The sequence below is a fragment of the Agelaius tricolor genome, unplaced genomic scaffold (genome assembly GCF_023055355.1).
Source record: "Agelaius tricolor isolate 1412-34295 unplaced genomic scaffold, bAgeTri1.0.p SCAF_27, whole genome shotgun sequence".
Classification (NCBI taxonomy): domain Eukaryota; kingdom Metazoa; phylum Chordata; class Aves; order Passeriformes; family Icteridae; genus Agelaius; species Agelaius tricolor.
The window spans coordinates 2,028,350-2,054,326 of NW_027269287.1; the positions used below are offsets into that span (position 1 = coordinate 2,028,350).

The 25,977-nt window shown below is 35.7% G+C and overlaps 1 protein-coding gene across 2 annotated transcripts in view; it reads left to right on the top strand.

Moving 5' to 3' along the window:
- Positions 1 to 25,977, top strand: part of EFNA5 (ephrin A5) — a 206,921-nt gene that overhangs the window by 151,146 nt on the left and 29,798 nt on the right. For both annotated transcript variants that reach the window (XM_071448565.1, XM_071448566.1), the window contains exon 3: positions 16,575 to 16,867. In XM_071448565.1, coding sequence (XP_071304666.1) covers positions 16,575 to 16,867 — 293 coding nt within the window. The remainder of the gene's footprint in view (positions 1 to 16,574; positions 16,868 to 25,977) is intronic.

Below are 25,977 nucleotides of genomic sequence, written 5' to 3' on the forward strand. Positions count from 1 at the left end.
TCCTGACTAGAAGAATGTGAAAAATGTGCTGGCTTTCAAGGGTCAGAGGCTAAAATATGGATGTGTTTATTGCATATTTTGGTTATCCTTTTAATAGACAGTTTGATACATTCTTTCAGTGAACATTCCAGAAGACAGATAGCTCAAAATTGGAAGAGGAGAAATCACTCCTGTCAGGATTCCCATACATGTAATTACCTTCAGGTGTCAAATGTACTTAGTGATTATTGATTTTAATTTTTTTTGCTGTTCAGACATTTATGACTTATTGTCAATGAGGTATTTAATTTTATTAATGTGGACATTCTTAAAGGGAGGATGTGAAAGATCAGTTGTTTCAGACTTTGCTTTCCCTTATGAAATGGCCAGTATCACATTGTAGATAATTGCTTTGCAGACATGCTTTTGATCCACTTTTTCAGTCAGCTCTATGGAGGGATGCCTAGATCTTGCATAACTGAAACATTGAAAGCTGCTCTTAAGGCTTTCCTTCTCTGTGTGTTATAGCTAGATCATTACAAAAAGCTGTTCTAAGATCCTTTGTTCCTTTGCTTTTAAGCTCTTTGTGTGTGATATGCTTAACTGTTTTAGAGTTTATTAAATCAGCTAATGTACCAGGGTGCAAAAATAGTGGCAAAATGTGCATCTTAAAATTACTAGCCTGAGAATATAATTGTCAATACATATTACTTTGCATTCAAATGAATACTCACATTTTTTTACAGTGGCAACTAATGGAATGGTAAAATTATTGTAGTCAGAAACCAAAAGTCCCATAATACAGAAGAGAGCAGTATTGAGAAAATATAGTACAAAATCTGTTTTTAATATATCTGGCTTTAAGTTTTCCTGATGATTGGGAATGTAAATCATGTACTGAAAAAAATGATAGAGATGATGCAGTTAAAGAAAAGAAAGTAGGTATTTTATTATGGATGGACATATTTAGATAGAATCACTCAAAACAACAGTAAAAAAGAATTAAAATTATTTTTTGTGTCATATGAGCCAATTCTTAATAATTTAATTAAGCCTTAGATATCCTTTTGATGGTCCAGGACTGCTGAAGTGATACAGGTCTTCTTTTTCAGTCATTAAGTGTGACTGGTTCTCCATATCCAAGAAAAACTGGAGATCGGCATTTTTTTAGCCTGTATGAATGCAGTCTCAACATGACAAAGGGAGAATGTTCAAGCTAATTACAACAGGAATTATTGGTTTTGTTCATATAGGAAACTCTTTAATATTTGGAAGAGTGGTTTAATGATGTGATCTGGCTTTCATTCTGCAGTGCACCATCATCAGAGAGGAAAAAAAACCTTGGCATTTTTGCCTAAGGGCTGCTGAGAGCTGATTATTCTTCTAATCAGAGCTATCACAATCAAGGCAAACAATTAGCTAGGTTAGGTCTCTGCTGATTTCTCCTATGGCCCTAAGCATCAGATGGCCTTGAGCACTCTTGAATCCTATCAACAGGTATTTGAGTAATACCTGTTTTGCTCCACCTGTTGTCATTAAGACCCTCTTTTCTTCTATTGAAGTGCTAGGTTGTATTCATGCTTATTTATATTACTCTGATCCGGGAAGACAAGAACTCTTGTTCAAAAGAGAAAGCTTATCAGCCTCGGCAATAAATAAAATTTTAGTTCCTAGTGTGTACCATGAAATTGTAGACATTATTTTGGTATACCATGCATATATTGTGAGTGTGTACCTAATTCTGTATTTCTATTTAAACAGTCAGCTGTGTAATCACAGCATCAGCTGTTCTGCTTAGTTGGAGTTTTTCTGTCCAGGTGGTCTACTTGATATCTAAATTATTACTAATAATGTAAATTTCTTTATATTTCTGTAGCATAAAAAATAGTATGGAGTAACAAAAAGGGTTTAAGATTTTTTTTTTATTTCAGAAGACAGATTCTTTCCATTATTAATGAATATAAGAATTCATTATTGAACAGTCTGAGAGGTTTATACCATATTTAATCTATTTTTAAAAGTAAATTAGTCTTGTCAAGATGACTCTTTTTCTCTACTTGTTGATGGAAGGCCTCAGATTACTAAGTGGCTCTTTTGTAGCTAAGTGAAATTGCTACGACTTCAGTTTAATAAAATTTTGGAAACAGTGGCTGTTTTTTTCACCGTTTGCAGAATGAAGACCCTTGAGTTTTACATTTTGAAGAATTTAAATAACTATGTTCATCAGATTAAAAAAATCTAATTTTAAGACTATGGAATTGAGGAAACAATGTTTAGCCAATCAACCCCAACATATTAAGAAGTCATCTCTGCTGTGCTGCACTGGAAAATGATCTCTATGTTTCAGGTTGAGAAGTTTAAAATAATTGATTTTAAAAGGAAGAACAGGTTTCAATTAGCCTTTACACAAATTTACCCATTTGTAGTGCATTAACAGGAGAGGATATTCCGTACCCCATGTGTTACCAGCACACTCATTCAAACAGACTGTATTTCTTCACAGCACAAGCATACAGAGCTGATACTTCACCAGTGGAGCCAGTAGTGTTTTTAGTCCTTTGCTGTCTGAGTATTTAATCAAGGGCATCTTCTCAGCCTATAAAAGTGAGAAAATTACATGGCTGAAGTGAATTAAGCTTTAATGTTTAAACACACAGGAATTATGTGCTGCCACCTATATTCAGATTAGTGGTAAAGATCAATGATAGTGTATTGATAAAGTCTCAGGTCATTTGTTATCTTGCTTAGTGTAGAGGTAGTGCTGGTAATGCCATGACCTTCTAATGGCCGAAGAACCATATTTAAAATGTTAATCCCAGTAAGAATTTTTTTTTTTGTGCTATAAAAGGTGCCCACTCATTAAAGTAAAAGCTTTTTAACCCTTTCCCTCTGTAGATTAAGAGTCAAGTATTGACCACTAAGTTATCTGTAGCTCAGTTTCCCGGAGATAGAGTAATTAATGGAAAGGCATAAGAGGAATTACTGTAATAATATTGGTAATAAATAATTCTCAATATGAAGTTCTTCATTATCATGTTTCATATCAAAAAATGCTGTGTTCACACATTCTTCTTTGGCTGGGGTGGTTTTCCTCTGACATCAGCACAATAATGAATAATCTTACATTTAGTCCGTGCAGATACACTGCTTAGTTGAGTGCCTTCTGTACAGTTAGGCCTCATTTCAGGAAAGTATTTAACGATTTACCTAAGTCCTTTGGCTTTTTGTGTGCTTAATTCTAAAGCATCAGCTTAATTGCTCTCTTGAACAGTGCAGCTTATTACAATAGAGGGCCTTAATAGTCACGTCTGTAACCTTTTAGGAACTTTGTAGTTACTGTGTCAGGATGTATTTTTTACATCAGTCATGGCCACGATTTAAATGAAGAATAAATTTTAATGTGTTGTTACTCAGACCATTCTGTAACCTAACAAAAGACCTCTTAGCATATATTTAAGGGCATTCAAATGCCAGAGTTAAAAAATGCCAAGATGTGAATAAGGGGGAAAATGCAGTAAAAAGCTCAGAATGCTTGATAATTAGCAGAACTCATTTATAAACAAAGGCAAAATGACTCAAATGAAATGGCAAAAAAACCAGCTAAACAACTTGTTTCAACAACTCATGAAAACCAGTATAGTAGTTTACCAAAAGACAGTAATTTTTTTGTTGGCTTATTTATTTTTGTAGTTCAAGGAACAGTTAACCTTATTTTAAAAAATTTCAAAGGTCCAGGCTGCTTTGTTTCTTTGATAGAAAAGCTAATGCAGAGAGATGCATTGTTATACTTAAGTTAGAGTCTTAATAAATTAAAACTTCTGTAGCATGTATTTAAAATAGTGATTTTTATTTAATTTGACATCTTCAATGTACAAAATATTACGATTTTTTTCCCCCCATTTAACCTATGAAGAGAAAAGTTTGGAAACAAAAGCAAATGACCGCCATCTGCAGCACGTTGTTTGCAAGTTTACTGAAGTCCAAAGATTTCAATTGCCTTTGGCGCCTGGGAGCATGGAAGACATAATCTAGAAGATTTTTTTGAGGGAAGGAATTGGGGTTCTCTACACATGTTTCTTGCCATGTGGTGGAAAAAGCAGGTGGAAACCAAGTTGGGTTATGTTTGCTTCAAAGCAAACATTCTTGTAATACATCTTTGGGCATAGATAACCTCTCAGAAACCTTAAATAGGGCACCCTTAAAGAGAAAGTTTGAACAAAAGAGTTCTTTCCTAAAGAAATGGATTATGAGGTGCACATCCTTAAAAGCACAGGACAAGTTGGACAATATGAAAGTCTAAGATGTCTTTGAAATGTGGTACATGATTTTTCAGTTGCTCTTTTATGGTGAGTCAGAATGTACAAGAAGAAAGGACAAATCTTGAGGTCTGAATTCAGTTTCAGTCAATCCTTAGCTACTTTGCACTTTATTTAGTATATTGCAGACAGTAGAAAATTACTTCATTGTCTAGGAGTTTTTTTAATATGGAAGACTCCCTGGAGACCTGCTGAGATGCATTTGAACAGAGGTTTTAATGTATTTTTTTACTGTTTATTTTGATTAAAATAGTGATCTGGATGGTTTGGGATAACAGAAAACAAGATGTGCATTTTCTCCAATGAGTAAATTTCTCTTCAAAAAGGAATCTTATCTTTGAGGAGTTCAGGAGGAAAATTCTTGCCTCTGACTGTTGCAGGTAGCAAAGGTGAAAATGTTCAAATGTTAAGCATTTGAGTAATGATTACCAATTGCTCCTCAACAGTGCACTATCACAGATTATAGTTTACTTTCTTTACTCTGAGAATTATGGTACAATTTGAATGTCTGGTAGAAATTGTCCCAGGCCCAGAAATGCACAGGAGCAGACATTTTTCTGTTTGGCAGCCAAGCTGTACCACTCAAGTATTCACTGACTGTAGTTTACTGATCTTCAAGATATTCAGACTAACTGATGAAAAAAAATCCATCATTCTTGTTAAGCAAGAAGAGCCCAAACCTCTGACTATGCAAAAGATGACTATTGTGAGACTATGCTAAGGACATATGATTTATTTAATATAGTTTTGATATTTTCTGTTGGCCAGTGTTGGGAGAACTTTGTTGGTCTAGATGTGAGGTTCTTTGGCCCAACATGACTGCTCTCTGGCTTTTCCCATTGATGTGCTCTAACTGCAATTTTGCCCATACAAGTGGTCTAAATTCTATTCTATTACGTGTTTATGCCCCAACTATCAGATTGCACTATGAACAGTTGATTCTTGAATTTTGTTTCTTTAATGCTGAACCAGTATTTTAGCATAAGAATGAAAGGAAGAAATAGTTTGTGTGCACAGTAATTAATTTTTTACGTATAATGAAGAAGTAAAGGCTTCCCAGTAGACAGGAATGGGTTTTGCCATACCTGTGCATTCCCCTCTTCACACCTGCGTCCTGGTGCCTTTATAATAAACAGGATGAAGAAGGGGGGTGCAAGAAAAGAAAATTTAATTTTTCTGTGATACTCTGCTTTTTATCCTAATCCTACCTGTGATTTGAAAAATAGTTACAATGTTTCAGGCAGACAAGATCATAATTCAGTTGTGAATGAGGCGATTTCACTACAGGTTGAAGATTAGAATTAATATGATTAATTTGGAAACAGTTTTGAGAAATATGCAACAGGAAAATTAAGAAAATACCTTCAGTTTTACCTCTCTGAAATGTATCTGAATTAGTGATTTTTTTTTCTCCTATGTCAGTAACTTACACACAGATAAAAAAGTAAGAGCAGGTTTTGCACATTTTATCAATTCAGTCTTTACTTATACATATTGAAATACTGTCACTCTTGAAGGAATAAGAATCCCAAAACTCTATAATAGGAACCATGGGAGCTTCATAATTTGAAAAGGGATGGGAGGAATAATATAGTCTGCATTGTATTCCATGGTTTGTCTGTCTTATTCAGTTAAAAAGAAAATCGTTGCACATCAGATCATAATCTTTGCAATCTCTTGGGTGTTTTTAAAGACCGGGTGGCATTGTATGGTACAAAGCTTTTCAGATCATATTTGTAAGCAGAGAAACTGATTTAGATCAGGACCTATCTTGTCCATATGATGTAGAAAGATAAATATCTCTAGGTGAAAAAATTTTTTAAGTCTTTTTATCCAGAGACAGTATGTAGCAAGAGTAGCCTGATGGAAAATTCTGTAGTCCATATGCTGTCTTTAGAAGAAATTATAAGAAGGAAAAGAAAAAGTTCTACCATTAATAATAGTTGTGCTACTTGGTGATCATGCAGTGTTTAATTTGAAACTCCAGTTGTTCCTTTGCTAGTTTGCTCAGCATTAGAGAGAGACTAATATGGAAGGGTAAAAGGAGCAAGGTTAAATTACTATATTTCTCTATAGAACTTCCTCTAAGATGCTGTTTCCATGACAGGAAAGAATATACTTTCCCTATGGGTGTCTTAAATAGACACAAGACAATTACACAGCGAAAAAAATTCATTGGTTGAAGCCCACTTTCTGGATAGCAAATTGTTTGCTAATAATTTTATGTATTCATTAGCTATTCTAACTTGGGTTTTATGTCAATAAGTTCAAATTACTTTTGTTAATGTATTTGATTGGATAGTTTATTCATGTTAATAGCAAGCTGTGGTTTCATACTAAAATATCTTATATTCCTGGGTCTGTTTGTGGAGATCTGTGATGTTTGAGGGACTTTTTTCTCCTCTGTATTTTGCTCATGCTATTTTATATTATGTCTGGATTCATTCACTTTAGCTTAAGGGTGGCAATTATGACCAGAGCTTGTTAAAATACGCACAGTTTATTAAATATAAAAATACTGTGGAATATTTCAGGGGTTAGTTTCAATTTACACTCTTGCATATTGGGAAACTAAATAGTAGATTTTATAAGTTGCAAATTATTAGGGTGTCTGAGTCACCAAATTCTAATTTGATCACAAAATATTTTAAAATTAATTTTGTTTACAGATTGCAAGATTATTAATAAAAAGCTATAACTTAACGTCAGAGAAAAGCATGTACTACTTTCTGTAGCACAGCAAGTGTGGGTATGTGCAATAAACAAGCATTTTTATCAAAATGTGTATTTCTTCTCAAATGATGCCTATATATATTGACTGGCAGAAATTGCTGCAGTTTTTTTTCCCTGGCAGTATGAAAGAGATGGAGATTTCAGTTTATAAAAGTTAACCATGACTCTGCTTTTTATATATTAGTGAGAAAGACAATTTGTGAAGCTGACTTGCTGTACTTGCAGTCCTTGTGGAAGCTGACTGCCGTTTATCTCAATTATTCAGTGTGCAGGTCAACATGCTTGTTGGGCAAACGTTCTTTTCTTTCATTTTGTGAGTGTGAGAAGCAAGACCTTTCTGCAGATAGGGCACTGTTCTCCATATCCATTAACAGATGTCAGCACATGCCTCAGGCAGGGTTAGCAAACACTGCTCACAGAATCACATTCCATCAAGGCTGATAGACTCTGTCTTCTGGGTTAGACACATGGTTAACACATGTTGCTAGAGTCCAGTTCAGACACTTTGGTAGTATTCCTATCTGTGGGGTTTTTCTTTCTTTTTTTTTTTTTCCCTTTTTTTTTAAGAATTTAAATTCTAAAAATGTTGTTTTCTCCCAAATGTGACCGATAGTAGAGTATGTGTCAGCACAGCAGAGCACAGATAAACCTTGTTTGCTTTTTTAAGAAAGGTATGTAAACAAATGAATCAGCAAACCACGATGTTTCTGGTATAGGCAAGGGGTGGCTGAGATAGGTTTTGTATTTTCAAGCAAAATCATGGAATAAAAGATGAAGCTGACATCTTGTATGTTGTTAGTGCTTAAAGCAGACAAATGTAGAGTCGTCTGTGCAGGATATTGATGACCACATTTAAAAATACATGAGCAGTAATTACCAGATCTCCTCATTCTACCTCAGATAAAGTGGAATAAATGTTGCTGGTGAACTCCAGAGTAGTACTAATGCAAACACAAGTAATGAGCTTGTGTCCATAAATCTATTTAAAAAAGAGATTGGCTTTAAGCCAGGTATTTTGGATTGGATAAAATGTGGTTAGAGGCTCCAAACAAAAATATTGGGCTGCTTTTAATATCTTGTTGGGTGTGGTACCTTGCAGCCAATGTTACTAGGCTTCAGCACTGAAATTTGTCCTGTATATCTGAGTGATGCCTTTGACAGAACAGTAGCTCTTTTACCTTTGCCTCCCTTCTCTCTTCATCCATCTTTGCAAGTTAAATGCCCACAGCAATGGAAAATAAATAGTCAGGTAGAGACAGTACGCAGGGGCTTTAAAGCTATCAGAGGTGGGACAGCTGGGAAATGAGAGTTTGACCTCATTGAGAGCAATGCTGTGACATGTTGCACCCCATTATAACCTTTATCATGAACAACATGACTGTTGTTGCCCCCCAGATGCAATGAGTTCTTCACAAGTTGCAGCAAAAGAGAAATTCATAGAGACCAGGTGAAAGTCATGTGTGCCAGCATTGAGGTAATTTTACAAAAGCAGAGTCTGAGGAAACAGTTTTAATAAACTGCATGAAGAATGTCCAGCTCTTTGATTAGGAGATGCAGAATGATGTGAAGTGGGTGAGGCTGCTGCAGTACTTGAGAATCTCTGGAGTACTCAGATTTGTAGATGGGAAATGTTGATTTGTTAATTCTCTTCCTCATACCTACTCATGGAAGAGCAATTAGTTTCTATTTTTTAATGTTTGCATATCATTGAACATATATCTTTCTGCAGTGCGAGGTATAAAAAGTCAATACAGGACCTAACTCTACAAACATAGTTATGAGCATAAGGGGAAATTATTAATCATAAGTGGAATAAACATGTTTCTGTAGAATTTATTTCTTAAAGAGCCTGTAAATCATGAAAATAAATAAAATATATGTCTCTTCTTTAAACTAATTGTCACTGTTAACCATTATAATGCAACTGAAATTTTTGTTAATCAATAGAACCAGAAAAAAGGTATTTCAGGTCTGTCAGGTTAATGGAATTAACTCAAGATATGTAATTCAAAGAACTTTTACATTTTAAATAGGACATTTCCCTTTCTCAGTAAAACATACTCCTTTCCTCCAGTGTTTTGCAGTCTTTTTTTGCCATAATTCTAATAGAAGACTCCTGGCTGTAGGCTTTCTTCATTTTGCAAACATGTTTCAGCCAAGGCACTTAGGGAAGTTTTCAACAATCAGGCCTTATTAAAGAGTAAAAAAGAATAGGTTTGGTTTTTTTAATCCAGAAGCTTAAAGACTTTTATCATACAGGTTTTGAGGGGGTTTCTTGGTTCTGGAAATAAAAAGAATTAAAAGTTCATAAGTGGTCACCTGCAGCATATCCGTGAACTTCGATAGCATGTGAAAAATGAAGCTCAAGAAAGTGAAGCTTGATCAGTTATTTTACCAGTGTTGTAAGCCTGGCTTATCCAGGAAGTTTCCAGATCAACTGCTGATGTAGAAGTAGGTGCTTTTGACATTTCAAAACATCTAGTTTTTTAATCAGCACAGAATAAAAATAATTTTCATGAATTTAGTAATTTTTTTTTTTATTTCTTTAGTTCTGAACATTCTGTGACTCTTTTGAGTTAGTGCTTAACAGGTTGTTTTGTTTAAAAACCTGAATGCTAGGTCAAACAGTTTTGTTTCATGTTTTTTCCCATGTTCTAGTCCCTATAGTAAATCAGTTGTTTTTGTCTATTAAATAGGCAGCATGAAGTACCAGGTACAATGGTAGATGATGAGAACTCTGTTCTTTAACAAAAAATCCCCTAGCCTTACATCAGGAAGGCACAATGTCTCTCTTGTACTGTTGGCTGGTAAAGAAGGGGTAAAGGCAGGAGATTCTGCAGGGGGACAAGCCATATAAACCTGATACTTTTTCTCATGAAGTTCATCTTAATGCAGCTCCTTTCTTTCTGATTTTTGCTTTTGAACACACCCTAGTAATGTGGAAAATCTCCCAGATGGAAGGGACATAGCAAGATTAAAAGGGGAAGGTTGATCTCCCGCAGATGCCTGTGAAGTGAAATGCAGGGAGATCACCTGCATCTTTTAAGAAATGTGATAGATGCTTGCAGCCGGTTGTGAAACAGTGATCTGAAGTCTGATGAACCCTTTCAAGTGCAGGAGCCTGATTCTCCTCAGCTGTGTAATTATGATGGAAGGGAGCCAGACGAAGGCAGAGACCAGGGCGCAACCTTTTGAGAGGCTTGTTCTGGCAGAGTGGGTGGGAGCGAAGTAGGAAGGGTACAAATAATAAGTTTCTCTGCCTGATTGATAATGAACTAGTAATAAGTGGCCTTATTACAGTAATAAATTTCCCATGGAAGCCTGATGATTGCAGGGAAGCTTTAGCCGAGTGCATGTGACCACATCTTATTTTGATCAGCTGTAGCACAGCAAAGCTGTGTAATTATCATAATCTAACAATTAGCCTGGCATCCTTTCCCAGTATTTAATTACTCCAATAAATGCTAATTGAATAGAGGACTTAATGACAAGAGAATAAGTTTCTTTCTGCGTTGTGTATTTAGCTTGCAGTCTTTTCTAGGAATAATTTTGAAAACTGTTTTATTGAACAGCAGCCTTGATTTTGTGTCCGACATAGTATTTTTTCATGGTGTCTTGAACTTGTTTTAACTTGTGAAATGGTAACCTGAGGACTGAAAGGTCATGGACTGCTTCTTTATGTTAGAGGGTTTTTTTGTTTGCTTGCTCAGGGTAGCAATATCCTGCTAGAGATCTAAAATGTCAATGGCTTGCTACTGTTAGCAAACATTTCTCTTAGCAGCTGGAAAATGTTGAATTTTCTTTTGGTTCGAATAGACTAAAATTAAAATAGCTCTTTGATTGCTTCCTTGTTTGTGCATCAGAATCATTGTTGATGTCAGCAGAGCTATGGGAACAGAGTTTATGAAATGTTGTGACAAAAGCCAGTAAAGAGAGCAGAAAAGCATTAAAGAGGTTATTTTTCCATAGCACAGAAATAGCATCTTTAAAATTATCTGCAGTAAAATGGTACATGTAATCCCACAACCCCTCAGATAATTAACAACCACAAGATTTCCCCCATCACACTTAAAGCTGTTAAGTTGGTTGAAATGAGGGGGCTTGAAGAGTGTAAAAGAATAACAAGGCATAAGTTATGCTGCTGTGTTCCAGTCACAGCATGTGAGGAGAGCTTGGAATAGTCCTAATGCAATACACTTTCCATCTAAACACAGACAAAAGCTATGGGCAAGTTCAGCACCATGGAATGGTGAATCAAGACATCCTGAGAGCAACTAAAATGTCCTTTTAAATGATGTTAACATTTTCCAGCAAATGTTTGGGTTTTGGTATTGTGTGTACAAATAACTACCAATACTCATCTCTCTGTTAATAATAATTTAAGCAAATAGTTTCATAACCAGTTGACAAAAAATTTTCAATCTGTTTCTATATTTTTCCAGTTCAAATTTTTCCTGTGCCTAGAGTATTTGTAAGTGGTGTTTTTGTAGTCTAATAACATTAAACGTACTGGAGATTCAGCCTTTGTTTGGACACCCATGGAATCTTCTCACCTGGCTTGCCTTTTTCATGGTATTTGTAGGAATGGCCTTCTCTCTGAAATCTCACTGTCTCCATTAAATTTAATTAAAAAGTGGTTTAGCCTCCATGAAAGTAAAAAAGCAGGAGTTGAGTAACTAGCATTCGTAGGGGTATGTGCGTGCTGCTCACAGAAATCTTTTTTCCTTAGGAAATAGAACAAGTAATGTTTTGCTGTGCTGTTCTGAATAATTGTGGGTAACTGTAATTTGTATTTACACCAAGAATAAATCAGTTGGGTGAATTTTGTTGATGTTGTTTTACATTTCAGGTTATCATTTGAGAAAATGTGACAGGGACAAGGCATTTGACAGTGGCAGTGTTCTCTGCATGTTGGTTTTAACAGGCTGTGTAGGCTCCAGGTGTCAGAATAGGGGTCATTTGCATCTGATCACTTCCAATACCTGACTGAACACCAGAATTTCATAATTTATCGTCAGAGCAGTTATTTGGAGTCTTTCCTGGTTCACAGTGAAGCCTTGCTTCATACATTTGACAGAACAGATTCCAAATAAAGAAAGGTTGACACAGTAAAAGGCAAATTTTCCAGTACACTTATCTTGAAGTAGAGCATCTGGTCTGTCAATTTTACAGGAAGGGCAATAGAATATAACTAATAGGATTTGTAGCAGAAGTAACAAGCAGAGCTATTGAAATTTTTTATCTGTCTAAATGAACAATTAGTGTTATTTGTGCTGTTCTTAAACTGGATTTTTGTAGTGTTTATTCAAAGAAAGAAAGAAAGAAAGAGAGAAACCAAACAAAATTGTTATTGTGTTTTAAATACCTGTTTCAATAAATTGTAACTTTTCTCCAGTGACCAGCAAAGACATTAAGTTCAAGATGAGTCACTTAGGCTTCAGAATTTAAAATTATGAAGAGAAGCATGCACACAGACCATATGCTTTCCCTTTGTTAATGGGTAAACAGAATACAGGAGGCACTAATTATTTACAAAATGTTTTGCTAGTTTTGTTTTTCTGTGGTTAACATAACCATGAAGTTTTCTCTCTGCATCCTGAATACCTGGATATTTCATCAGTGGCACTTTAGCACAAAAATATTCCTCTAACAGGCTTTGCTAGAGGCAGTGTTCAAGTTTTGTGTAGGAAGCTGATCTTTGTTGGTTATGGAAATATTTAGGTGTAGAAACTACTTAACTATCTGTCTCTCTCTTCAAAATGGCTTTTATAATGCTACTGCCTAATAGCTGGCTTTGTAGTATGCAACTTCCCAAGACACTGTTTGAATGTCACCTGACAAAAACCAAAGGTTAATTATGTTTGAGGAATAGCAGTGTTTTGCTGGGTGTAAGCTGGAGTGCATGGAGACAAATGACATTATTTGCAAAAAGGTGTGTCAATTCTGTCAGATTTTTGGAGAAGCCTTTTTGGTTGGTTTCTTCCACAACACCATGCTCTGTTATGCAAAATCTAGATACAGCGGGTTTCTTCCTATATTAAAGTTCCTGTAAACCACATGGTTCCAAAGGCGTGGGAGGCTGGGTGAGGACCTGCCAGAACAGGATGAAGACCTAACTGGGAAAAGAGAAAGTATAGCAGTAACATAATAGCAAGTTTTCTGTTTGGAATGGGACTGGAAAAAGGGACAGGACATCTGCTATTCCTGTCATATCTGCAAATATCTGTAATGGGCTCCATCTTCCCTTTAGATGTTTCACTCCTCAGTGTATGTAGATGGGTAAATGTTGATCAGTCCTTTATTTGAAATTGAACTTCGGTTTCACTGTAATATCTGGCATTACACTATTAATAAGAGGTTTTCAGCCTCTTGTGTGTAAATTTGAGTGTTTTCCACTCAAATGGGATGTTAAATTCTTGGAAGTGTGTTTGTGAAGTGTCTCCTTTAATAGCTTTGAGGACTAAGCTGATGAATTTTTTTGTGAGTTACTCATGGCAATCCCTTCATTTTCTGTTCTAATTAGAAGACTTTATCTTTCCTCTTTGTGGAGGTAAATACAACTTGCTGCTTGGATCTCGAGAAACAGGAATGGTCTCAGTTCACTCTTACAGAAAAGTTGGAGATGTTGTAGTCTCTTTGGAAACATAAAATTAGTTCTACAACTCTTTACATGCCTGTTGAGTTTTTGATTACTGTCTTCTTTAGGATATTGCAAGACAGGAAATAAATTCCTGCTCTCTGATTCATAGTTGGTTAATAACCTGGAGTAAAGAGACTTCACTCAGAGCTGCTTGATAAAATACCTTGGTATGTATTTTCCCTGAAGGAGGTTCACTCCTGTGCCAGCATTGGCTAGAGCCCAGTTTAGATTGCTTAAAATATTCACAATATCCTTCCCTTCTTCCACTCGTAAATGTAAGCACTACCTACCTATGGTGGATGACTGACTAATGAAATTGTTGTGAGATCAGGGGAATGGGAGGAAAAGACAGTGGGATAAAAAGGACTTGGCTGTGTGCTTCATCCTCAGACTTGCTTTGCAGGGAGTACTTCAGAGTCTTGGGTGTGCTGGAATGAATGGAGATACTCAACTGTTTAAACACTTAGGAAAAAAGAAAGAAGATGGAATCTACTAAAATACCACTGATCAAAGAGGATGGTTACATTGTGGTTTTGTTTATTTTGCAAGAATACAGAGGGAAGCTTTGCCAAAAGGGAGACAGATGAGGTTTGATTTTGCTTTTTCTGCATCATCTCACTGGTGCAGATTATAAGTTTGACTTCATTGCTAAATTGGAATTAAGGTGTGATCACACATTTATGTCACACTGTATGTCTCCTTGTTCTTATAATCCTCATTGTCATTGGCTGTGCAGTTGGATTCTTCCCTTCAAATTCAGTTATTTGCAGTACAGACACTGTCTGGGAAGTGTCTCTCCAGACTCTGCTTTTGGTTAAAGGAGAGAATTAGCTGCTTCTGGAAGTGTGATCCATCTGATTACAATGCACTAAAGACACTGGATGAATTGAACATCAGAACAACAGAAGTTCCTATTGCTCTCCATTGACTTTTAAAATAATGTGGAAAAGCAGTTCACATAAGGTTATTTGTGTTGTAAAAGTCTAATGGTAGAGAGGGTCAGTGTGATCTTGAACGTATTACATAAATATAATACTGGAAGCATATAGTTTGTATCACAGAACTGTAGTTGGGCATTATGGTGAAGGTAGGCTGATAAAAGAGGTAACCTTGAGAAAACGAAATAGTTTATCACCTACATGGTAAAACAGACAAACAAACAAAAATCCTGTCTGCACACAAACACAGTTATATATAACATAAAGGTTATATATAACTTTTACTTACTAAAACTGTAATTGAAAAAATAGAGATATTCTTGCCTGAATGTGTCTTTTCTAGTTGTATCTTACACTCTTTTTCATTACCAGTAAGAAAAGCATACTGTTAACTGATTCAGAGAACAGATGTCAATTTGAAGACAATATATTTTTGCAAAAGTGTTAAGACATTATCTGTTCAGGTGACAGATTTTGGAAGCACTGGGGTACAAAAATATGTATCTTGACCAACAGTTTTGCTAAACGTAAATTCTCCTGGAAGAACTGTGTCAGAAAGGCTTTTCCATGTTATAGAGTGGAACTGTGATGCTGTGCACTGGCTGAAATTATACAGATCTATCATGCTTTGATGCGTATTCAGTTTTTCCCCTTTAAAAAGCTATTTTATTGAAGTTAAGTTATTGTAGGGATATGAAAAGGTGTAGTTTGCTCTGAATTTATCCTTGGAGGGCCAGCAAATCATTGCTTTTTCTCTGAAATTAGATGGAAGGATCCAGATGGCAGATTTCAAGCCCATCAGGTGTTTAAAATATGCCCCTCAGCTAAAAAGAAGTATTATAGTTAAATCTGTCATGGCCTTTTTATTGCTCTGTGGTACACTTGACAACTGCTGCTGTGAAAGAGAGAAGCTACAAGTAGCCCAGTCAGCCTGAAGTGGAGTAGGTCAGTGGTTGGTTTCTTTAGCTGCCCCAGGGAGTTTAATGAATGCACAGACCTGGTTTATGGAATCGTTAAATCTATCATGATATAAGCTCCCATGAAGGCAGGGAATTTGCCCCCATACTTCCAGATACTATAGGAGGCATTTGAAAAGTAACATAAATGAAACATGCAGGGGAGAAACAAAGAAATCCTCCCTGCCCCCAACAAACAAGAATCCCACATCTCGAAGGAGTCGTCAGTAATAATAACAGCAATAATAAAATGCATCTGGGCTGGTGCCTTGCACTGCATTTCTCAGCTGGCACTCATTCAGATCTGTCGCATTAGGCTGAGTGCTGATAATTTGTATCCCAGAATCCTTTTATCTGAACAGAGCAACATCTTCAATGTGTACTTTTGGCAAAGGAGAAACACTGCTTTTCATATCTCTTTAAAAACAATACAGACTTTTCTTTGCATCTTGACAAACTGTTGCTTATTATGACAAAAAGTAACCTGCTTGTGTTCTTGCAGTAACTAAAAGTACTTGCAGTCAAATCAGCTTTCAGCGCAGGAGTGATTACTGAGTGTTGCAGAGAAAAGGATATGTTTGGGTTATTTATTTGCATGCATATGCAGATGTTTATGTAGACACTGATTTGGGAAGGCTGATACAGTTTTGGCTTTTTTGCTGCTTCATTTTTCTTTCTTCAATTAAAAAAAAACCCAGCCAAATAAGACAGACACTTTCTTTGTTTATTTTTCAATAAACCATAGAAAGATAGCTTATAACTGGGTGGGTAATGGCAACAGACTTATTTTGTAAGAGCAAAACCTTTATCCAAAAGTTGTATGATCATATATAAGCATAATAAGTCTCTGATAGCTCTGGTGAATTGTAAGGGTCATTTATGAAAGTGAATGTGCATGGCTGGGGTGAAATGAAGTGCCATTAGTGATGCCCTTTCATATGAGAATGTCACCCTACAACAAGGTCATCCTGAGATAACTGTGCTTATGTTTGAACTCTTCCTGTGATTTCAGATTCCAGCGAGGCGACTACCACATCGATGTCTGCATCAATGACTACCTGGATGTGTTCTGCCCTCACTATGAAGACTCGGTGCCAGAAGATAAGACCGAACGCTATGTTCTGTACATGGTGAACTTTGATGGCTACAGCTCCTGTGATCATACTTCCAAAGGGTTCAAGAGGTGGGAGTGTAATCGGCCGCATTCCCCAAATGGACCATTGAAGTTCTCAGAAAAGTTCCAGCTCTTCACGCCCTTCTCACTGGGATTTGAGTTCAGGCCAGGCCGGGAGTATTTCTACATCTGTGAGTATGGAGAGGTTTACCGTTGATGCACAGCAGGTATAAGAAACACAGCTATTTTTTCACCTATACTCTGTGAAAATACAGAGCGGCAAATGGTATATAACACAAATGCCTTATAGTGAACACAGCTTAAACTATCCCCAGATACATTAGCTAGGAATCTAGCTAGTGAAAATGACATTAAATCATAGCTTCTTTTCTCTCATGAAATAGCATGGCAGCCTGTTCACTGAACTACAGCTGACTTTTAAAGCAAAATGCACCATTACATTTATTTCTACATTCTGAGTTGGGGCAAGAAGGGGAGGACAGAAATTGTCCCCAAATATGAAGAAAAATAATGAATCCTTTGTATGTGGAATACCTCAATTTCCTTACTTGCTTTGATGAAATACTCTTGTCTCTGTTGTATTTATCACCCAAGGAAAGTGAGGTCTGTGTAGTTCTTAAGTGATATTATGCTGCTGGTGTCAGTAGCCCAATGGTATTTAAAAGTGTAATTTCTCAGGCCAAGTAATCCTAGTATTTAGCGAAGTGGCTTCTTTCTTCTACCTTCCTTTCCCCTACATCTTTTTCATGGGTGAGCTGTTTCTGTCAGCATGGCAATAGGAGTGCTCTGGGAGCAGGAGGCAAGCAGGTGAGGAGATCTGCATCAGGACTGCTCCAGGCACAAGATGCAGGAGACATCACATGGGTCTAAGGAAGTAAAAACACCAGTAGGTTAAAACCCAGTGGGTTAGGCAAACTGATTCCCTGACTCCACTGTGCAAGTCATATCATTTCAACTATCTCATGTCTTTAATACTCCCAACAAAGATCTTACTTAATCAACTCATTTTTGCACCTGTAGCTTTCACTCCTACCAGGTTTTTACTGCTCCAGCTTATTTTTATACTGTTTTTAGTTTTTGACAACTGAGTTGAAAGCTTTACATAGACTGCAGATCCCAATAAATATTGCTTTCATATGTGTAGCTGGCCTTTCTACTGTGGAACAGTCATTCCACCTCATTTCACCAGAGAAACTGAGTATGTATGATCCCTGTTTTCAGCCTCATTTCTTCAACATTGAGATTTTTGTTTTCCCTTCCATAATCTACAGGGAAATAACAGTCTTAGTGGACAGTTTCCTATTAATTTCTTTTTCTTCCATCAAGTAAAAACCTCTAGTGAGTAGTGCCTTTTCATCAGAAAAACTGTGCCTTGTTCTTGTGCTGAAGCACAATAATAAAAATAATACTTAAAATAATATTTAAAATAATGTAATTTAAAACTGGGGTTTGAGATGAAAAATAGTATAAAGGTATCAGAGTTAAGTAGATAATGTTCAGGAATAAACAAATCTGGATTGTGAAGGCCCAGTCCTATTTGTGTCACTTCAGAGAGAGTTCTGTGTTTTTCAAAATTCTGTTATCAGGCTCCCTTGGAATTGTGCAATTTTTTTTGGTGGATTTTTGTTTTGTTTTGTTAGTTTTTTTAAAATTCAGTTCCAGAGCATCATCAGTCAAGTAAGCAGGAGCAGTTAAGCTAAGGAATGCAGTCTGTCATCACAAAGTGCAATAAAGTGTAGCACTGGAATGGTGTCATTAGCTGCAAGCCTGAAAAAGGCCCTAGTTTTCTAAATTTTTCAAAAATAAAAAAATAAATGTTTAATAAAGATGAAAACCAAAGATGAAAGCAAAGAAAAAAAAAAAAAAAAAGGAAAAAAAAGGAAATCTCAGCTTGGGCTGTCTAATAGTGTCAATGTCAGAACATACAAAGTCCATCCAACTCTCAAGCAAGACGCTATAACTTAAACATACCAAGGTTGCTTATGCCTGGTTTTCCTCATTTGTGCTCAAATTCAATAAGTCACTAAGAATCATATAACTTTCATTAAAAATCTATAAGCCCCCTGTCAAGGGCTCCCTCCAAAGTAATTGCTCTGAAGAGCTTTAAAATTTGAAGAGCCTTATGATATTCAACTGCATTCATATGGATTTTTTTTTTTTAATGAAAGGTAAAATAGCACAAAAATAGCAATGAGATGAAAAATATTAGTTTAAGATAAGCTTAGCTGAAATTGAATTTTTAGTTGTGTTTTAGCGACACAAAAGTATTTTTCCTTCTTTTCTGTAGCTAAAGTATTTTTTTTCCTTCATCCTTTGCTTTGCTGAGGGAATTAACAAGGGTATTCACATTGCAGAAGTTTCAGAGAAGCACTGTACAATAAGTTAACTATAATATGCCGACCTTCTCAGGGCATAGTTGTCCATCCTGTAGTGTTTTTCTCTTAGTCTGTGCTGAAGAAAGAAGATGGTGAAATGTTGTTGCTTATTTCCTCATCAAAATTGTAAGCAGGTGCTAGTTCAGGCTCTGGAGACCACTTTGTTACCTTTCTGCATCTGCATGTTAAAGAAATTAGTGCTTTGCCATGAAAGGTGTCCTTTGCGTAGTAGATCTGAAACCTTTGCCCTTTCTGAAGGAGAGAGAGAAAACTGATTATATAGGATCAGTCTGGCATGTTCTGTTAAAGGGTTACAAAATATGCCGTGTAGTCTAGACCTCTGAAAAGACAGAAATATGACAGAAATAATAAAGCTGGTTAGCTTTATTACTGTCTGGTGTTCTGTCAAAAATATTCACAGTTTACCTTTTAAGGATATGGTTTGCTTCTCTTGCTTCCATTATTTTCAGAAAAGGAAATAATTTGTGAACAATCACTGTCTTTTTGTCTGAACTGTTCATTTGGAAAATACCACCATTCTTTTTTATGCCATTGCCTTCACATATTGCTCAGATGAACTTGGATCTCTGTTCTTTGCATGTTCATTCTAGGATAATGCAAGGAAAAAATCTTACCCATCTGATATCAAATTTACATTGAGCAAGTGAATTCAACATTACAGTCATGCAATCAAAAGTACTGATTGTTTGCTTTTGAAAGAAGAAAAGGTTATTAAATATTTACAGAGAAATTAACTTTTATTTAGTTGGGGTGTGCTCATTGTGGGGCTGGGGAAAGTAAATAATAGATCATGACCTAAAGTCTCAATTTTTACTTAGTTTTTATCAGGTGCTCATCTGAGGTTTGTGTACGCCAGCCTTAGAACAAACAAAATAGTATTACTACTGAAACAGAAGCAAATGAAATATGGAGAAAGCAGAAACAAAATAGTGTCATGACATTGATTTTAATATCCTTTGGAAGTTTCAGTATTCAGGTTAAGGTGAGGTACTGTGCAAGGTGAGATGAACTCAAAAGCTAGGAAGGATAAAAATCCTAACATGTAGAATGTTACATAATTGTATGTTCAAAAATGATAATATAATTTTCATTATTTTAACTTAATTGCAGATAAGTTGATAATGTGTTAAGTAAAAGTATAAGTGACAATTTGGCAAATATACATCAGGGCTGTTGAAATAAAAAGGAAGGTGTCTCTAGAGGCAGGCTGGTACAGATTTCTGCAGAATCTTGACCTAAGTTTCCAAACTAAGCTGTTTCGTTGATTTCAGCTAGAGCTTGAAAGTGTTCTTGAAAGCACCAGTGTAGTATCAAAAGCTTTACTAATATGAGGGTGTGGTACATGATCTTCTCTGTGTCATCAGTCCAGTTATTACAGAGAAGAATTCAATAATTTGTACTTATCTATGGGTAAAATATCTATGGTATTTTTACCATATCCTCAAAGATTTTATGAATATTGTTTATTTTGTAATTGGATCATTGTGAATCTTTTCATTTATTTATATACCTATACCTTTTTCCTAGAATGACAAGGTAGGTTTGCTCTTATTCTCAGTTCACTAGCGTCTTTTCTGTTCTCCACAAGATTCTGACAATTTTTGCTAACAGTAAGCAGGCTTTACTTTTTATATATCTAGACATAACTTGTGTTTTTTTCCTTCTATTCTTCTTGAGAAAGGAGCCCCTTTCATCTTTTAAAAATCCTTATGAAAAGTTAAAAACCTGTGATTTATTTGTATAATTTTTTTTTTTGCTGCTGTTTCTTTCTAGTTATATCTCTTGCATGTGTCTTAGTTTATTTCAAAATGCTTATGCTATTTTTTGTCTCACCTTTAATGTGTCACTATCACTGTGCCTTTGTTAGCACCATTTATTTGTGTGAAGCTTCTGATTGTCAATTGGGAAAGCTTTGGTGAAATTGTATTGCTTGTCATCACACCAGGATAGTGTCCTGTTACTATTTTAATTTAATAATAGTTAAAAATAATATTTTTAAATAGTTCATGTGTTAATGGCTAAATTAAGAAGCAGTTTGTAAAATTGTTATTTCAGTTGTGCATATGCTTCTTAATAACATATAACCATCCCATACTCCTTTTTCTCATAGAATATATTCTCAAGAGACCTGCTGTTACATGTTCCCCTTATATTTTTTCTGTTTGGGTTTATTCTGCATTATCCTTTTTTCTCTGACTTAATTCCTTCTTTTCCTGAAGTTTCTGATTCTGAGGGTTTTTATTCAAATGATATTCTGTCCTGACAGTCTTAGCTGCTCCTTCTATGGGAAAGTGTGTGATTTGCACTATTTCTAATGCAAAAATTGTGTCTTCTGTTAGCTGGTTCCACCTCTGTTTCTGGGTCCTCACCCTGTTCCAAAGACTGTGAAACAGTCTTGAATCCTGGAATCATTTTTCTCTAATAGCTGCCAGATAGTTGGACAATCATTCTTCAGACATCTGGAGGCTTCTCTTATTACAAGGATTTTAAGGAAAGAACAGTAGTAGAAAAAAGTGTTTGAATACCTACATCTCCTACTTCTGTCTATTAATTAGGTTGTTAGCTTGTTGTATTAATAAGGTCTCTATCTGAGCTCTTGTTTAGACAGTAGCAGTTCTTGATGACAGTTAAGCTAAACTTGCTCACTTTACTCCCTTCTACCATGTTTTGTGAGTGGTTAAGAGTTAAGTGTTTGTTTGTGCTATTAGTTTTCTTTAGTCTCTGCTAGAATTCTCTATCAATTTTTCTTTATCCTATGCAATTCCACATTTTGTGATCAGGTTGATTTATGAGAGGGCTACTGTCTTTTTATCTCAATATGTAAGCTAAATTCATATTGTTATTGTTGACTTGCCCTGTGCTTGTTCACTTCTTTCCACCTGAAATGTTTGTGGTAGAGCCATACTGAAATTCTCTCTCCAAGTGTCTTAGCCACTGAATTGCTGGGGATGGGGCAGGACTCAAAACTACCGCTGCTTGCTGCTGCTGCTGCTGGTCCTTTATGGATTTTTGATTTTTAATAAGGAATTATTTGCAGAATTTAGAAGTCCTAACTCACAGGAAAGGACTGTACATATCCCTCTATAAATCAGCAGCTAGCCTAGGAAGTGAAGTGTTCACTTTTCATGGAAATTAACACACACCTGACAATATGAGGAAGATCCTAGAAGCTTCCAGACTGCCAGCTTCGATATTATTCTTTTGGGATTGGATACAGTATAGCAAGAATTAAGAAAGGTGACTTTGCAGAGGCAAGGTTGAATAGCCTGTGATACCATACAGGAGAAAACTACTGAGAAATCTTCACTGTAATTAATTGTAATAGTTTCTATAACAGGTATTTTTCATGTGCTAAAAAAAAATTATATTAAACAGCTGCATACATCTCATTGCTCTTGCTCAAGCACCAGCTTAATATTAGTGGATATCAATGTTTTGCATGAGCAGGCATGACTCACTGTAAGATGGTTATTTGATTTAGGGATCTCCATGTTTGCTAGAGGTTTAGCTTGATGTAGTGGGAGCAAGAACAGGAAGACTGTGAACTGTAATTTCGTCTTATCAGAAAATGTAAATGTGAGCCCCTCAAAAAAACTACACTTCTTTTTTTTTTAATCATCCTGCTATAAACCTGGAGATCTTGCATTATCAAAGCCAGTTGCTGTATTCAGCACAGCAGTTTATGCTGCTGACTATAGGTCTGTTGGTAGGAGGTACTGTCTGGGGGCATAAGTACACTTTCAGATTTTGAGCCTGACTTACCTGAGGAAATTTCTGCTGGACAAGGAGATAATTTAAAGAAAATGATGAGACTTTTCACGTGCACCCTGAAGAGTGTGAGAATCAATCAAAGGTTACTATTGGCAATTTGGCTAAAAGTTTGGTTAGATTGCTTACAATACTTACATTTTTAGAGGAAGTCAGTCAGTGCTTTTGTTGTCATATCCCAGCTGGGGTAGCACAGTAATATTTAACTAATATTGCTCTAGAAATTATGGGTTTTTTTCTTTTATTTTTAAATCATCCAGCACTTACAATATGTGGTTTCTTAATAAGCAGTCATCTTTTCACTGCGTAGTTGTATGAAAAAATCTTTCAGAAAACCTAACTATGGATGTTTTATGTCCTCTCATATCAATGACTTACATGCTCTAAAAAGGCCTAGTTTGGATATTTTTCTGTCTTGAATCTGTAAATACTGGGACTCAAAATCAAAGATTTGACTTGGGACAAAGTTTAGCTTTAGAGAGCTGTATGAGTTTTAGAGAATGAATAGGGCAGGATGATGGTAAATCTTGTCATACCATACTTAGCTTATAGCAGGAAAAGTGAAGTCAGTTTATTTACTTGTAGGCTAAACTTTTATTAAAAATTGGTTTTAGTTGCGAAATGGTTGATCTAAATAGCATATATTTTGTTTTGAAAGTGAAGATGGGATTTGTCTTCCAGCAAGTGAAAAAAGGCAGCCTGTCTTCAATTCAACAGGTGTTAGTTAATTCACGGTCTGCTGGTGATTACATTTCCTCATTGATTTTCAAAAACACAAAGATGACTTTTGGAACTCTCTCTTTGGTTATCCTGGTTTGCACCAAAAACAGAAAAATGAAGGTTTACTAAAGAACATTATTAAAGGATGCTGAGGGAATAACAAACATTTTTAGCATGTTAATTACATTTCTCTTTTAGATAAACATTGCTTATTGCCAGGTTCCCCATTAACCTTTCAATCGAGACCTGATCAACATAAGCAATGATTCTTCTTTGACAGCAGTGGGATCAGACATGCCGGTCTACTAGAAATCCTGCTTTCATAGATGGTTTACTAGAATCACTTGAGATGTTCTGAATGAAATCAAAGCAATTGAAAGGGTTTGATAAATGTGTACTTTAAAAAAATATTTTTTTGTGATAACATTAAACAGACAAGGAAGGTGACCTTTAAAGGGGATTCAAGCTTAGCTTAGTGTGTAGATTAAAGGACCGGTTTCTGTTAGAAAGCATCAGAAAAAGATTAAGTACTGGTCCTGCTTAAAAGAAAGCAGAAATAATCACCAGTGTCTAATAGATTTTGACATTGGTTGTGTTCCTAGAATCCTCAAAGGGAACATTAAAAGCTGTTGAATAATTTGGGACTTGGGAGAGATCCATGTAAGAAAATGAAGAGAGAACCCATGGAAGCACTGGTCTCTGTTGCCTGAGTTTTTCAAAGGGAATGAATGTCTTTCAGAAAGCAAGTTTAATAAAGAGGGTTTGGATTCACATGCTTCAAAAATTGAAGTGCCATTAAGGTCCTGACAGCAACAGAAAAATAAAAGAGGGGAAGTTATTCTCCCTTGCATCTCTGAATATTGTCTATGGCATATTTTATAAGGTCTTCACCCTCATGTGAAGATCAGTGATGTGTTACTTTCTACTGAAGTACTGATCTTGGTCTTTAGGAAGGGTAAAAGAGTGACAACAAAAAAGTGAATTAAGGGTTTTCTTTTCTCTGACTTTTTTTCTTTCTCATCTAAGCTGCTTGACAAAGGCCAGTTCATTTTGCAGAAATATAAAGCATATATTGACTGTTATCTGATCATCCAATCACAAGCATTAAAAATGTGTGTTAGACCTTGTATAAAAGGCTTTTAGGGAGTATTAGGAACTTGATGAATCCGTATGTGAGGGACCTGCCTTAAGACTAAATGTTTCCTACTGGTAACTGTACTTTTTTTACATTTGTGATTCTTGTAAAAATCCCATTTCAATTTTCCTAATAGTAGGTGTTTAAATTTTAGTGTTCTGCTGGAACAGTACAATTGAATGAATTGCTCACAGCTCTTTAAATCCTGATGGACCATTCATCATTCCTTACTTTAAATCAGTTTTGATGTTCAGCAGCTACAACTTAACATCTCAGAGGTTGCTGCACTAAGTTGGTGGGTGAAACTTATTGCAGTGATACTTCACTGGAATGTTAGGAGATTAATAAACTGAAGCACGTGGATTCCGTGAAAGGATTCACAGAAGTGGAGAGTAATATTAATAATTATGTGAGGACTTGTAACTCTGTAACAGTATTCTAATTTGATTTCTGAGCAAACTGAAACCTGTTTAATGAGCTGTTGTATTGGAAGTATGCATTTTGTAACATGGAGCAGATGCCAGCAGAAATGAAAATAGCATAGCATGACATTTGGAATAACAGTGTTGTACTTCATTGCCTCCATGTCATCAGCATGTTAAGCCTCTCTGTTCCTCAGACTAAATCACCAAGGCAGCACTTTCTTGGGTGATACTGTATGTGTCATGATACAAACTTGATTATATATGCATGCCTGCAACCACTAGACCAAAACTAAACTCCCTCAATGAAAAAATACTTCCACATGCTGAGCGATTGGCTGATGATCTTATTTCATAAGTTAATATTCAACATTCAACTCCATATTTTTTTAAATACTTGAATTTTTAAAAACATGAAATTTGTTTCTAATCTACCTAACCCTCTGATATTAGAGGAGTCTCTGAAAAAGGAAAACATTACAGAATTCTCAATAATTCTCAAGAATTCTTTCTTGTTTCCAAGTAATGTGCCCTCTTCAGACAGGATGTCCAGGACTCTGGGCTCAAAATGGCACCTGCAGTTAATACTTCTATCTCCAAGATCCTTGGCAAGTCAGTATAAATCATGTAGAATATGATTTTTTTCCCACAAGAGTATTCAGAAGTACATAGAAATACTTTATTCTGAAAAATGACAGAAAAAAAATTCATCATTTCTAATGTTTTCACTTTCCCTCAGAAAAACAGTAGGTCATCCACAGTATTGGCCAAATGAGATTTTTACTGCCTCTAAAATCTCCCTGGTCTTCCTCTTACATCATGCATATTTCATAATTAAA